We start from the raw sequence: 16,527 nt of genomic DNA on the forward strand, positions 1-16,527 counted from the left end.
TTAACAATTAAATTATTAGTCCCAGCAGTGATCGCTAAATGAGAGCTAACTGTATATGCACACTGTATATCTCCATATGCATATGGGGATATACACATCAGGCAGCTCTGGGCAACTGTGATCCTAAGAGGAGAAAGAGTGTACAAATATTCCTCCTGTTGTATGTTTTTGACTGCTTTGCTATTTAAAGGCAATTCATGATATCTACGTTAGGTCGTTTAGACAAGTGGCATAAGTCTTATAAGAATCTCAGAGGGAAGTAGGTCAAACCTCGGTTGGGACTTTGCTGGTCTGTCTTGTCTTCTGGTCCCTGTTGAACCACCAACTTCTCACTATTTATAAAAATGGAAAACTGCAATGCAAGCAGTTTTATGAATCATAGCTAACATTAAAAAGTAAATTGGCAATCAACGCAATTGTTGTAGAGGAATAGGAATATAAACTTTTGAGTTTAAGTTCAATTCAAGTGTAACAAAATGTACAAAGGAAGTTTCGTGTGGAACATATTGTAATAATTCAATGTGGACTGTTAACAGGAGAGTTTTACATTTGTTCTGCTTTGCTTCCAGTTGCTATTCCCTTCTTCTCCCCCATCCCACCCCAAGAATGACACAGAAGAGAGCTGCATGTTTTTCCTGCCTGCTGCTCAGTCCCGCTTGCTCTATGGTTCAGGAAGCAATATGTCATAGTGGTTGAAATGCTAGGCTGCAACAGGATAGACACAGGTTCCCTCAGCCATGACAGTTCACAGGGTAGTTTGGGTCAGCCACTCGGTCTCCACCCAATCAGCCAAATACAAGGTACAAGATATAGGTACAAGATTCTTGCAGGGGGGGAAATATGAACAAAAATTGCTATTCCTGCTACTATGTTCCTGGAAAAAAGATAGGAACTGAGTAATATTTTAGCAATACCCTTATCAGGAATCTGGTATGTGTGCATACTTCTGTTAGTTATACCACACTGGAAACTACAAATAGTTTGAATTAATAATTTGCTTTTAAAAAAAGAACATCGAGCATTTGTTTTTGATAGCCAGATCATAAATAAGATTGATGTTGTACAATTGGTGCACTCCCAAGCACAGAGGCTTCTGTGTATTTTTAAGAGTTTAAAATTTACAGTTAGTTTTCACCACATGTATCATTGCAGTTGCAGAGAAGCATTGAGATTATTGGAACATTGTGAGGGAGTAAAGCTGTAGGTGGCAATAACTGCTTAAACCATCCAACTCCTATATTTCTTGGAAATTCATTTGGGTTTTTCTTCTGCTCAGCAGGCATTTATAATATACGAGGCACTCATTTTAAACTTTACATACCCTTGCCTACATTATCAAACTCACGACTGTTGACCAAATAAATTAGCGCCTAAACTGGGCAATCAGCATAAATAGGATGATGCATCCCACTCATGTACCCTTAGCCTAGAAGATCTTTTATTCCTATTTTCTCTAGAAAGAGAATGCAGGGTTTCATTTAGGAAAAACAAACAAACAAAAAGTATTATCTTGACAGGTAATGAAACTGAAGCTGCTGGATCCCTGGCTGTCCAAATTACAAGCTACGCAGACAAATAATTGCATAGATAATGCTATCGTGTAGAATAAGGACTGAAATGCCCGATATTTATTTAAAATAGAAAAAAAATCCATTCTCAATATTGCTTTTAGTCGTCAGGAATGTTGTCTAGTAATAATCAAAATGTCCAACAACTTTAAAAATCTGCTCTCTAATTGTCATATAGATTGTAAATGTTTCAGAAGCTGAATAAATATGTTGGCAGGAGAATTAATTTCTGTCTATGTGTTACTAAATAGAAACTGTAACTAACATCTATTTGGTCTGAATGCCGTCCTGGGGATGTTCATTGGCCTTGAAGTTGTAAGTATAAAGTTTAGAAATGAATAGATTTCGAAAACTAAACTCTTCGTGAAATTGCCATGAAAAAATTAAGAAGAGTCTATTCTTTTGTATGTGGAGTAAGAGATTACAACAATAATACACAAGAGAATTTGTGCTCGTTTTGTAGCAGGATTTCCTTTGTGTTTCCTATTTCTTCCAAAATTTGTGGAGCAGATTTAGCAAATACACAGGGAACTGGAAGGAGGAAGGATGATCTGTTTTGTTGGCAGATTTTGTCCTACCAGTGGAATGACATAATTAGATGAAGCTTTTGTGCAAGAATCACTTGTTTTGATATGAATGCAGGATCACTTCTATTGTGCAACTGCTCTTTAAGGATCCCAAAGGAGCTCTTTATTTTGCGATATTTGTCTGCTTATCCAATCATTTCTCTCCTTTTTTCTTTTTTGTATCCTATAGGCTGCCAACCAATCACTGTAAAGTATCTGCAGTGGAGTGACATAGAGTCCATTGTGGCTGTGGCCTTCTCTTGCTGTGGCATCCTCGTCACCATGTTTGTTACCCTTATCTTTGCACTGTACAGGGATACCCCCGTCGTCAAATCCTCTAGCCGGGAGCTGTGCTACATAATACTTGCGGGGATCTTCCTTGGTTACATATGCCCTTTCACCCTCATTGCTAAGCCCACTGTCACTTCATGCTACCTCCAACGTCTCCTTGTGGGGCTTTCCTCTGCCATGTGCTACTCTGCCCTTGTAACAAAAACCAACCGCATTGCACGCATTCTGGCAGGGAGCAAGAAAAAAATTTGCACCCGCAAACCACACTTCATGAGTGCTTGGGCCCAAGTAGTCATTGCCTCCATTTTGATCAGTGTACAGCTGACGTTGGTGATTACGCTGATCATCATGGAGCCCCCTTTCCCTGTCCTTTCCTACCCCAGTATTAAGGAAGTCTTTCTGATCTGCAACACCAGCAACTTAGGTGTGGTTGCCCCAGTGGGTTACAATGGACTTCTCATCATGAGTTGCACTTACTACGCTTTCAAAACTCGCAACGTGCCGGCCAATTTCAACGAAGCCAAGTATATTGCCTTCACTATGTACACAACGTGCATCATCTGGCTTGCCTTTGTACCTATATACTTTGGGAGCAACTACAAGATCATTACAACTTGCTTTGCCGTGAGCCTGAGTGTGACAGTTGCCTTGGGGTGCATGTTCACTCCCAAGATGTATATCATCATTGCAAAGCCCGAAAGGAATGTCCGCAGTGCCTTCACCACTTCAGATGTGGTGCGTATGCATGTAGGGGACGGCAAGACACCTTGTAGGTCCAACACTTTCCTCAGCATATTCCGGAGAAAGAAGCCAGGCACTGGAAACCCAAAGTAAGTACTTTGACAATACATCCATCTAACACTCTCTTTTCTCTTCCTTCTTCTTCCAAAACCTATGGTGGGTTTTTTTTTAAATTAATATTTTAATTAAAGAAGCTAAGCAAGACAAAATCTGAAATAGGGATCTGGTCTTCCTCTTTGTTGCTTTGAAACTGCAACCAGCCTAATATTCTGACATGTTCTTATCATCTCTAGTCTTATCAAACTTTCTGATTTCCGTTCTTTTTTTGTTTTCTGCTCCCCAACAACGTGCACATAAAATAATCGGACAGCATAGTGAATTATCAACAAATCTTGGAAAGGTTATTTTTACATCTACGATAATGTTTCATTCTGTGCAAATACAGCCACAGAATGAAGAATTTACAAACCCTTTACTAACTTATATATTAGGCTTCTCACAGAGACAACTGAAAATCTCAGTTCTCCAGATGCTCAGCTTTTATTTGGTGTGATGTTCTCAGTAGAAAACTCACATGCATCACACAACAAGATTAGTTGTTTTTATTGCAGACAAGAAAGAAATTTTATACTGTACATAAAGAAGATTTGCTTTCTTGGGTGTTTAAATTCTAAGCCTTCTCCTGCTTCTCTGAATCAACAGATACTAGATTGCTCTTTTAGCCTTGAGAGGCAATTGTCCTGTATTAACTTCATTTCTTACGTTATGGGCCTTACTAACGAACTGAGATTCTATTATGCTCAGTTGTTCACTAAGACTGAATTGAACAGTCTTAATCTTCTAAGAGTCCTTTTGTCTCAATAAGCTTTTTTCATAATCCTATATATGACAGGTAAGTCACCTAGAAAGGTTCTTAAAGCCACTTCAAATTCAGTATTTTTCTGACTCTTGTTCCGACTAGTTGGCTCAGGGGCTAAGACACTGAGCTTGTTGATCAGAAAGGTCAGCAGTTTGGCTGTTCGAATCCCTAGTACAGGTCTGCTGCGTGAGCGGGGGGTTGAACTAGATGACCTCCAAGGTTACTTCCAACTCTGTTGCTGTTTACTGCTTAACAAAAATGCCCATGGTGAAAGCTATGCTCACCCAAACTATCCTGCAACTCTGCCATGGTTGTTGGAAGGCTGTGCACGGAACACCACTTTAACCAACAGATTGACAAATATTGTATTTCGGCAGCTTTCAGCTGACTGAATCGTTTCCCTAGAAATATTAGGCATCACATTGTTTATGAATTGTAGTCCAAGACTCTCGAAGAAAAATCTCCTCAAACTTCATGTGAATACGGCAGAACCTTATGATTCATTCACTCCATCATTTTTCACTGCCTGATGACAAATCTCAGAATTTTTTTTTCTATTCATGCAGTCTCCGTTGAAAGAAGAAATTAATAGAGGCTTTTCTGTGGTTTTCCCTTTATTTAAACAGAAGGAAGGAATGTTGTGGGATGATAATTATATGCACAAGTAGCTGTAGGGCAATTAGATGGATTTCTTACCTTTATAAAACAAAGTTTACACACACACACTTCTATATAATATAGTGATGATATCTGAGACTATTATTAGCATCTTTATCATCATCCAACTAATTTAGTTTAATATTCATACTTGACTAATTTTGTAGGATTCTACACACTGTTATTTCTAGATTGGTATTATTAGACAAAAGTGGTTCATCCTAGAATAGAAAGCAATGGCAAGCTAAGCTATTTTTTATTATCATTTTGGATAAAATTTAGTCGATGCTGGATATTTACCAAGCTTAAGAATTTGAAGGACTCAGTTCAGGAACTTCTGGAAATGTTGTAATTCCAATAGAACTTCTCAGGATGACAAGTGTGCAATTACAAATTCTGAATGATTAGCAGGCTTTTAAAAAAATGCCCTGAAATAGCAATCCACAGAAACGTTTAAAAATTATTTAGTTTTTATTACAATAGTGCTTTAGAAGAATCATTAAAACCCTGAGTTTGGGAAGATTACAAGTACAAGGATAGGTAAATGTTATGCTTAATTGGGGTTTTTTTTTTTTTTTGTCTTTCGTAACAGGAATATATTTCTGACAGGGTTTTAAAGCCATTTTTGTTCTTTTTCAAGAACCAATATAAAATGTTAAAATAATTTTATAATTCTTATCTTTTTTAATTTATTACATTTAAAAAACAAAGGAACAGCATTAAAATGTCCAAAGAACACCAATAAATATTGCTAATTTAGAGGCAGGAGAAGAATAGATAATGGACAACATTGAACATTTTATAACCAGCAATGAGTAGAATGAGTAAGAAGTGCATGCGCAAGCATGCCCAATCCTGTAGTAAAAATATTTGCAACCCACCACTGTTACATATAATGTTAAGCCATAATATGGTTTGGGATTTGGGGGCTCAGTATAATTTAGCATTATTTGGAACCAGGGACTCCGGGAAGTAAAACATGGTTTTAAAATCCTGGCTTAGGGTGTTGTCTGAATTCATCCAGTATGAAATACGAAACTGCCCACTGTGTCATTCTGTTGCAACATCGATATAGCTGCATTTTTCTCTTTGCTCAAATATATTCTCATTTCCCTCTAAAAGAAGGGGCAAAATAGTTTAGAAGTAGCCTTGCCTTGTAGTAAAATATATATTACCAGCACATTAGGTTTAGGCAACTTCGACATTTCTCTTTGTAAATGTGAAATTGTGGGCATTGTCCAGGTATTTCTATTATTCTGGGCTTTCAGATTCTGATAAAATTTCATCATACAAGGTAGAAGGCTGGGTGCTTACTCTTTTATCTTCCATAATCATCCACCTATCCTGACTTTTCTCTCTGTAATCTCTTCTGGCCCTCATCTTACTTTCCATCTCAATCCATTAGTCCAAGTTTTTCTTCTGTATCCCAATCAGTAGCAAAATCCATGCCTATTAAATCTAGCCAGGTTGTTCTGTCCATGTCAATATCCCACCCTTCCAGAAGAGAAAGGCCGAGACCAAGCCAATGCTGCCTCCAAGTTCCCCATCAAAGAAGCAATCATTATTATCACAGACAAGGAAGGGACCTCTCTGCTGTGGCCTATTCGTTATTTTTCATTGGCCTGCAAATTTAACAGCACAAGATGGCATGGGAGCTTCCCCATCTGATTTTCTCTGAATTTAATAATGTTGAAATAGGAACAGAATACATTAACATTTTCCAGGAGAAAGAAACAAAACCTCATTTTCATAACAGTGTCTAGAGCAGCATTCTCCAGCCTAATGGAGTCCAGATGTGTAAGATCCATTGTTCTGTCTGAGACAAAAGAGGTTTTTAGCTAATACATTTGCAAAGACTGGTTGTGGTGGGACAGGGAAGGAGAGGGGGTTTGCTCACAGATTATTCATTGCATAATTTGTTGCTTGATTCTTCACCAAAACAGGATTTTAAAAGAGTCTGTACTAATTTTTTCAAACATTTTTTTCAATAATAGCAAAAGGAATTGCATGAGGAAAAATATTTATCTTTTTTCTAAATATTTATCTGCCATATGTACATAATGTGTAAATAATCTCTGTATGAGTTATGCATTATAAGAACTCATTTTTAATATATTTGACAATAGTCCAATATCTCACAGCTAGGGTTAGAAAATTTCTGAGAAAATATTTTTTCTTATAACATTTTTAATATTTTAACTTTTGCCTTTGGTTTTTTTCCTTCTGCTCAGACTTTATGAAATAGAAGCTGATATTAAAATATATCTTCTACATGGATGAATGGATGAATGAATATTGTATGAAAAAAATAAAAACACTGCCATGACCATATAGAATAGTTGCAAGCCTAAACCTTCACCCAAGCTTCTTTATAGAAGCAAAAGATTCTGCAGTGGAGAGACACATATTATTATGCTGCATAATCATTAACATGCTGATGGGTGACCAGGAAAATAACATTAACTTTAAAGTACTGTCTTGGCAAGCCAAGTAGCTATAAATGGGAAGTCCTTGGGGATGTCTGAGCTTGATTGTTTGCTTGCAGATATTTCATTACCCAACTAGGTAACATTATCAGTGCACTACATATTTGCATCAGGAGGCTTTTGTGGTTTTTTAAAAGTTATTTTCTGTCTTTTTGAGTTAAGAGACAATATAAAACTTAAAGCAAATAAGAACTACCTCAGGGATGTCACCTACGGGCCACATCCACCCCAGCTCCGCAAAAGGGAAAAAAAGTCACAATACATCACGTGACAGCAACATGACGCCGTGGGTTTGACATCCATGAACAATGGTATAAGTCAGGGAAGAAAGGGAGTTTAGAATCATAAATAGTGTTCTGAACCATTGTCTAATCACTTCTTCTGTACCATTGTATTAGAGATATTTTCTCCATAACAATCCCACCCCCTCCATAACAACCAAAATTCAGACAGCAACAAGGTCTTCCTAGTTTAACCCTGAGCTACCTATTCTCTTCTATAGGGAGATATAAATGTATTTGTGAAGATAATCACAGCGATCAATATGTAATTCAACCATCATCTGTAATAAAGAGACTGTTAGGGATGTAACCCTAGGCTTGGCTTGGCAATGTATATAAGCTATGATTACTTTACTGTTACTTTAAATGCTTAAGAGATGTAATTGGTTTGTTACTCAAGCAGCCATAAGAGGGAGCCAGAATGGCTGTTAGCTCTCTGTTTGTTAGACGCTGGTCAGTGTATTGTGAGGTATTGTGGTTTGCTACTGTTAGCTATAGTTTGTGTGCTAGACTGACTATTTTGATAACTGAATGACTGAACCGTGTATGACTTGGACTGTTAACTGGACTCTGAATACTTCTATATTTCTACATAGTAAACTACTATATTTTATACTATTCAGTGTCTCTGTATGCTGGTTTGTGCATGTTCTACCATATCACTCTCATTACGCTTCTCTGCATACTCGCTCTTCTAACGGGGAGCTTAATTACTTAACAGAGACAAGATTTACTTTAGCTACAGTACACCAGTTCTGAACGATGTTTATCTAGCTTAGTTCCTAGAGAGAAAATGTTTTTGTTCGATTTCTCCTTTCTATCTTTTTTGTTCTTTTTATTTCAATGGAATGTTGGAAAGGAATAATGTATAGGGATTTAAGATATTTTCTGTCCAGTCATCTAACAGCAGAATAATTTTCCAAAGAACAGACAGAATGGGACCAGATTTAATGTAGCAGAAAAAGTCAGTAAAACGAACCAGATTGGAAATAGATCCAGATCTGGGGTTGGGGCAGGGGAATTTGTTTTGGAGAAAATATCCCCAATACAATGCTATGGAGGATGTGTTTGTACAATGGTTTAAAACACTGCTGACTCTATGATTCTAAGCCCCCTTTCTTCCCATTCATGAGTCTTATCTGCTTTTAAGTTTTATATAGTCTTCTAACTCCAAATGATGTACAACAATTTTTAAAAAACCGCAATGACCCCCTCCTGCAAAAAGTCAAAGAGCTAAACAAACATACAAATAACTGTTCCCACAGATACTAATATGCTTCACCAAGTTCACATCACCACCATAGCCAGTATGAAAAAAAATGAAGAGGTAATAATAGGTCTATGTATACTTCATGCTTGAAAAAAAGAATCCTGATGTATTAAGAATTGTTTCAACTCCTAACCTGTTGAAAACTTGAAAATGATCAGATTCCTTTAACAAATAGCAAATACATTGTTCAGGGGTGTCCAAACTTGGCAACTTTAAGACTTGTGGACTTCAACTCCCAGAATTCCCCAGCCAGAGCTGGCTAGGGAATTCTGGGAGTTGAAGTCCACAAGTCTTAAAGTTGCCAAGTTTGGACACCACTGACATTGTTGGTTTGTGAAAACACTTCTTTCAAATCATTCTGGACTCATGGGTAAGCCTGTTCCTCCACATCCTTTGATAAAAAAGGATTAATAATTATTATTTAAAACTAGAAATGCACATTGGAAAAAAATAAACATTGTCCACAAATCCCTTTTATAATCCGTAAGGAATGTAAGAGTTCCTTACTTAATTTGCCCATTTATCTTTTATCACTTCTCTCAAAATGCCATGAGATTAACAAATAAAAAATTAAGGGGTTATAAATGTTTACAACTGTTTATGTTTATTACAGTAAAATATAAAGTCTGATTGAAATTGGATGAGTCTGAAACATTAAACTTACTTTACAGGCTGGCAATATCTATTAATTACTTCAAACAGCTATTCATTTTTCCTATTTTCGTTTATACATCTTTTGAGGCCAAATGAAAAAGCTATTTGGAGAGTAAACTTAACCCATTTAGTTGAAAGTAAATTCCACTAAAAGTGATTGGATTTACTTCCTAATGATTGTCTCTGATTATATTACGAACATTGAGGAGTTAATAAAAACGAAAGGAAAATATAGTCTTTTTATAGGGAAATAATGCCAAGCAGGCTGAATATAGGATGCTGAGGGGGGAGGGGAGAGAAATTCATGCTATTTATGAAATGAATTTTCCTTGAAAATGCACATTAGCAATAAGGTTTTATAATATTTTCTTTTTAGATTTTTATTTCAACATGTTATGCCTAATAACGTCATTGAAAAGTCCCAAGATTCTCACTTTTAAAAAATTATCAAAAAAAGTTTCTAAATTTGTATTTGGAAAGATTGGAAAATCTACAAACTTGTTATTAAGTGATTTGAAAATCACATACCATATGCTGAAAAGTGAAGTCATTGCTTATTCATTTTAATGCCCACCTCAGCCATTAAACTTAAGGATCATGCTTCCCCTTATATGTCTATTTGTTATAAACTGTTTACCATTAACAACATTCAATTTTCCATACTACACTGAAACAAAAGCAAAAAGTCCTGCGGACTACATAACAAGTGATCAAATAAGTAAACACTTAAGTAAATGCTTCTGGAAAGAATATTTCACTGTAGTAAAAACAATTCACAAATGCCCTCAGAATTCCTGGGGATAATTTTCTAATTTTTGAAGTTTTAAAATGAAACAAAGGAACCCGTATATATTACATATTAGCAACTCTCTCCTTTGTTCATGGGGGTGGGGTGGGGGGGACACACAATCCCAGCAAGACTATCTTATCAACATTGCAAAGATCTCTTCATTGCTAACAGAGAAATATCTTTATATTTAGTTGAAAGTAAATTCAACATGTTATGCCTAATAACGTCATTGAAAAGTCCCAAGATTCTCACTTTTAAAAAATTATCAAAAAAAGTTTCTAAATTTGTATTTGGAAAGATTGGAAAATCTACAAACTTGTTATTAAGTGATTTGAAAATCACATACCATATGCTGAAAAGTGAAGTCATTGCTTATTCATTTTAATGCCCACCTCAGCCATTAAACTTAAGGATCATGCTTCCCCTTATATGTCTATTTGTTATAAACTGTTTACCATTAACAACATTCAATTTTCCATACTACACTGAAACAAAAGCAAAAAGTCCTGCGGACTACATAACAAGTGATCAAATAAGTAAACACTTAAGTAAATGCTTCTGGAAAGAATATTTCACTGTAGTAAAAACAATTCACAAATGCCCTCAGAATTCCTGGGGATAATTTTCTAATTTTTGAAGTTTTAAAATGAAACAAAGGAACCCGTATATATTACATATTAGCAACTCTCTCCTTTGTTCATGGGGGTGGGGTGGGGGGGACACACAATCCCAGCAAGACTATCTTATCAACATTGCAAAGATCTCTTCATTGCTAACAGAGAAATATCTTAAATATATGCATGCAATCTGAATACCAACAAAATGATTAATGTTGTATTTGCATCAATATTTTCTGTTCTGTTAACGTCATTTCCCCTTTTCTTCATTTTAAATTTAGGTGAGCTGTGTAAAATTTAAATGGAGAAGAATGCTAAATTTTGAATGTTTGACTTTCAATGATCTCTCTCTCTCTCTCTCTCTCTCTCTCTCTCCCTCCCCCTCTCTCTCCCTCCCTCCCTCCCTCCCTCCCTCCTTCGCATATTTGATTCAACAAGAATTAATTACAATGCACCACCCAAATGTTTGCCTTGGATCAGTAACTTATGTGAGACACACTGACAGATATTTATTTTATTTTATTGGTTTATCAAATTTGGAGACTGCTCATCTCACTCACAGAGCAACTCATCACTCTGTTCCTATCAGCCTGAGGGAGCCTTCTCCCCCCTTCCCATCACCTCTCCTACTTCCAATAATCTCTGTCAGGAATATGTTCTCAGAAAAGTCACTGGATAGTATAATAATTATACATGACATCCATTTGTGAAATTTGGTGACAATCCAAGAGCTGAGTGAACCTAAGTAAGCAGAAGATGCTTACTCTGCCTTTCTTTGCTCTTTCTCCATTTCTCCATGATGCCCATAGATAGAACTGGGTTCCCTAACTGGTCATGTTCCTTAGTACCTGGTAGGTCTTCTACCCTAATTTATTTTTTTAATTTTATAAACATAGTCAAATTTCCAGATCTGTGCTTCAAAAATCCAGATGACCATGGTACCAGCGAGAGTCTTTGCTCTCGGTCATTGGATTTTTGCAGTCCAGATTTGATAGTCCTCTTTTAAAGAAAATAAGTTGGCTTGCTACATACAAAGCACTATCATCATGGTCCAGTGGAAGACCATCAGGGAAGACTACATATGTAAGCTAGACTGAGAAATTTTTGTAAAAAAATCAGGAAGGTGGAAATGGAAAATCTCTTCTATTATAAGAGATTTTCCATGCCTAGAAAAGATCTGAATCTGTCCATGAAGTCACTGGGAATCTTCCTTGACTTGAAGGTGATTTTATCCTTACCTTGCTAAAGAAGAATCAATACGACTTCTGCAAATGTAAAACTTTTGTTTGAGAATGTCATCAACCCCATAGATACGTAGATGGATAGTCCTTGTACATGAAGGATTTCAAAAAGCCTTCTGAAAAGGTTGTCAAAAATCAGGGGCAATGCTCTGTTCTGGGCTCGTAAAGGGTAGGAAAAAAGGGAACAAGAATAAATGAACAGTTCTTATAGCGGGAGATATAAAATGTGATGTTATCTTAGTGACATTAAAGGTCTGGAATTACAGTTGAACAGTTAGCAAGTCAAGCTGGGGAGGACACAAAATGGTTTGTTTTCCAGCAGAGAGAGGAGTGATTTTGATGACTCAAAAGGATCCCTTCAAAATTGGTGAAGGGAGAACGAAATGGCAAATGCAATTTTGTCTAAATTCAATGCAACGCATATTGGGCCAAGAAACACAAACACATTGGTGTGTTCTGAATGAGTTGGCAGTGCCTGACCAGGAAAAGCTACTGTTGCTGTCATAGATCATTCAGTTAAAATGTTAACCTAGGACACGGTGGCTGCTAAAAAGGCAAAACATTTCATTTTGTGAATCATTAGGGAAGAGATCTGGACTAACATATCCATTAACAATGATATGATCGCATTTGATGTTTATATTTCCCACGGCATCTGAAAAGTAAATTGTAGGGATAAAAACATGCAGAAAAGACAATCTCTGTAAATCCTATAACAGGGGTGTCAAACTCGCCGTCGTCACATGATGTATTTTTCCACTTTGCTAAAACGGGCGTGGGCATGGCAAGCATGTGACACATCCAGCCCGTGGGCTGCGACCTTGACAGCCCTGTCCTATAACATGGAGACTTGCTATTTTCCTGTTTGAGCTGGGTAGGTTTCCTTGAAGAGATGGGGAGCAACAGAGAGATGTGAATTTATTCATTGTGTGAGTGAATCTGTGATAATATACTCGGCTGTTAAAACATTTTCCTATAGTATAACTATATATCACAATGTATTATTATTAACAAAATGATAATACAGTTTTTCATACTTAAAAAAAGAGTTTGTACAAGCAGTATATAATGCATTATTCCCAGGAGAACTAAATTTGCATTATTTCCAGAAAAAGTTTAATTTTCCTATGAGCCATGAGAACAATGTTGCATGGGTTCCGGACAACTACTCTCTATGCTTTTTGCATAACAACTTGAAGGTTGCAGTATTTTAATTCCTCTTCCTTGCTATTTCTTGCCTTATAAAAAAAAAGTGCCAAGGGGGAGTTTAAAACATGTACCACAGTGAATCACTTGAAATTACTCAGCTGTAGCTTTGCAGACTTAATGTCCTTAATATGCTTAGTAATCTGTCCTTAATAAAGCTTCCCTGTATCTACAGGAACTGCTGTTAAGCTAACTGACCTATAATTTCCTGAATCCCCAGATCCTTTTTAAAAGTTAATGTTCCATTTGTTTGTTTTCAATCATTGGGTGCAGAGGCCAATCTTAGACAATAAAAAGGTGTGGGGTGTTTGTTAGAAGGCCAATAATTTTGATACTGACTTCTCCCCTAAGTGGTTATGTGGTTTTTTTTTAATCATTGGTCTTATTTTGAAAAAATAATATCGCTGCACATCCCTTTTTTTTCTTCCTCTCCCTCTGATTTTAATTATACTTTCCATTTGTTTGGACTGTGAGTAAATCTGTATTGTCTTTTTTTCCCCTCCACAATTGAGCAAGGTGTCCACTTTCCAAAGGAATTTTTTTCCTTTGCTTCTCATGACTTCTTTGGCTCCAGAGGTGGGTGCTCCCGGTTCGGCCTGGATCAGATGATCCGGTAGTAGCGGCAGCAGGAGGCTCCACCCACCCACCCAGACACTTCTGCGCATGCGCAAGTGCGCACGAACCAGTAGTTTAAAAATTGGCAACCCACCACTGTTTCGCTCTATGTTAACACTCCCTCTGAATGTAATTATCTCCCTTGATTGGTTTGGCACCATCTAAAGGCTATTTGTCATTTTACTATTATCTTGAAATTTATTTTCATCATTAAAAGTATCCCTAAGTGATACATAACATACAATGTAACAAATTGAATATATAAAAACCAATAGAGCATCTCTACAATAAATATTACTAATATCAGTACAGCATCAAATATCAAGGAGAACAGAGATATTACTTTGTGCATAGCAAGTGGAGAATATACTGGGGAACAGAAGCAGTAGCTGAAAGCATCCAGTTCTGTGTTACTGCCATATCACAATCTGCAGACTATCACATCATCAATAAAATCTCCCTTGGAAACTGTAGTAATCCAACAGACTCTAGTCAGGAAGAGATATTTCAGTTCCTGGGCTTTTATAAAGGCTTTTGATTCTTTACAATAAAATATGGAAAGCGAGCTGGTAGAAAATAGGCACCTTACACAATTTCCTGTGCATGGTACATTGTCCATCTCTTTTCCACTACATTCTGCATTAGGTCTATACCAACTTCAAGCACAGAACCAAATAAAGAGCCACAAACAGTCCAAGAAGGAAGTTAATCACCCATGCATTATGGTGGTAAAAATATGTCTCTTCAAGGCAGGACATAGCTGATGCACCAATTACAAGGGATAGTACAGTGTATTTTCTTGCTATGGAAATTATTTATTAATTAATTTATTTTTATTTATTTAGTTTGTCAAACATGTACGAGATAACAGATATAAGCATAAGCATGGACAGGAGCACAGAAAATGGGTTCGAATAAGTGGGAACAGTAGGACAGGGATGGTAGGCACATGAGTGCGCTTATGCATGCCCCCTTCCTCTTAGGAATGGGGTGAGGTCCACGATAGACAGTTTAAAGTTAAAGTAATGGGGGTTTGAGGATATGACAACAGAGTCAGGTAGTGCATTCCAGGCATTAATCACTCTGTTGCTCAAGTCATATTTTCTGCAATCGAGTTTGGAGCGGTTTACCTTTAGTTTGTATCTATTGTTTGCCCGTGTATTATTGCGGTTGAAGCTGAAGTAGTTATTGACAGGTAGGACTTTGTAGCAGACAATTTTGTGTATTACACTTAGGTCAGACCGTAGGCAGCGTAGTTCTCGGTTGTCCAAGCCCAAAATTTCAAGCCTGGTGGCATAAGGGATTCTATTGTGAGCAGAGGATAACGTACAATTATTCAGAGCTAGTCTCTGGGACTGGTTATACCGAAATACATTAGTAGTAAATCTAGAGATGCTCCTATTTCTTTCTTTCTTCTGGGCCTGTAAACTCCCCAAGTTCTATAAACACTCATTAGCATTCAGTGTGTAACAATGTGTTGTGATCCAATCCATCAATACTGTATTTTCAATTTCAATTTATTTGTGCTTCTAGACCGCCCCCTCTCCCAGAAGGGACTCGGGGCGGTGTACAGTCCATAGAGAATATCACAAAAATACAATAAAAAATTAAATATTAAATATGTACAGTTTGGAGGAGGTTAAAATGCAATTAAAAGAACTGTACAAAGCTGAATAAATGTAATTTTTTAAAATCCCTGTATGTGCAAGCACTGAGAAGTAGCCAATTTAAATGTATTGGAGAAAAGCCAGATGTCGTTTACATGTCAGTGACATCATGCCTCAGATTTCTAAAGACTTTCAAAAGCCATCACATACATGTTAAATAGCATTTTGGGTGAAGTTCTATTCAATAACACTCTAAGAAAGTTCTAACATAGAATTATTCAGAGCTAGTCTCTGGCAATGGTTATACAAATTAAACAGAATTGTTGCAAAATACTTTTCCAATCTCCAATTTATTGAGATTGTCCAGAAGAATTTTAGCAGCAAGCATAAGAAGGTTATATTTCCTTTCTTTATCTCTAGTTCTCTCTCCTGTAGAAATAATCTCTAAGAAAATATAAGAGTAATTGTGTCCCTGAAGTGGGCCAGCTGAATATAGGCTTTAAAAGGTAATCAATATATTACAATAATGTTTGCAATTTAATTGCTGACAATTTCTTGAATATCTTGTCTACAAAGCTAGAGGCAATAGGTATTTGTCAAATCCAACTTTAAGAAGACTTTCTTTTTTAGATGATTGTCATTACTCTATTATTCAGCAATGGGTTAACAGTTCCTTTGGTTCAACTGATCAGTTCTCCGTAGTTAAAACACACTAAGTTGGGCAAACATTTGCCCACATTTTGAGACTCAATCAATTTAATGAATAGGCTTTATTGTTCTGACCGAGGCTTCCCAAGAGCATGAAACAAACTCCTTGTCCTGGCAAAAAACTCTTTTATTAATTTACAGTGAAGTCTGCTCATTCACAGCCAGCAAAGTCTATCAAAGGAAGAATTACGGTCACAGACCTTATCTGGCTTGGAGAGCTGATAGGCCATCTTTGGAGAGTCACTAACCAATTAGCAAAGTAATCACCTCCTGCAAACTCCCTTTCGCTACTCTTATATTTCCTCTGGGAGGGGCCATTCATCATCTGGCCTTACTCCCAAGTCAACCCCTGTTCTTTAGCTGTTCCCTT

The 16,527-nt window shown here is 36.8% G+C and overlaps 1 protein-coding gene across 1 annotated transcript in view; it reads left to right on the top strand.

Annotated features, from left to right (window-relative positions):
- GRM1 (glutamate metabotropic receptor 1) overlaps nucleotides 1-16,527 on the top strand; it is a 222,482-nt gene that overhangs the window by 185,434 nt on the left and 20,521 nt on the right. Inside the window, exon 8 of the mRNA XM_081945642.1 lies at nucleotides 2,325-3,255. Within this exon, the coding sequence (XP_081801768.1) occupies nucleotides 2,325-3,255 (931 nt within the window). The remainder of the gene's footprint in view (nucleotides 1-2,324; nucleotides 3,256-16,527) is intronic.

Source organism: Natrix helvetica (genome assembly GCF_964273705.1).
Source record: "Natrix helvetica genome assembly, chromosome: 2".
In the NCBI taxonomy this organism is placed as follows: domain Eukaryota; kingdom Metazoa; phylum Chordata; class Lepidosauria; order Squamata; family Natricidae; genus Natrix; species Natrix helvetica.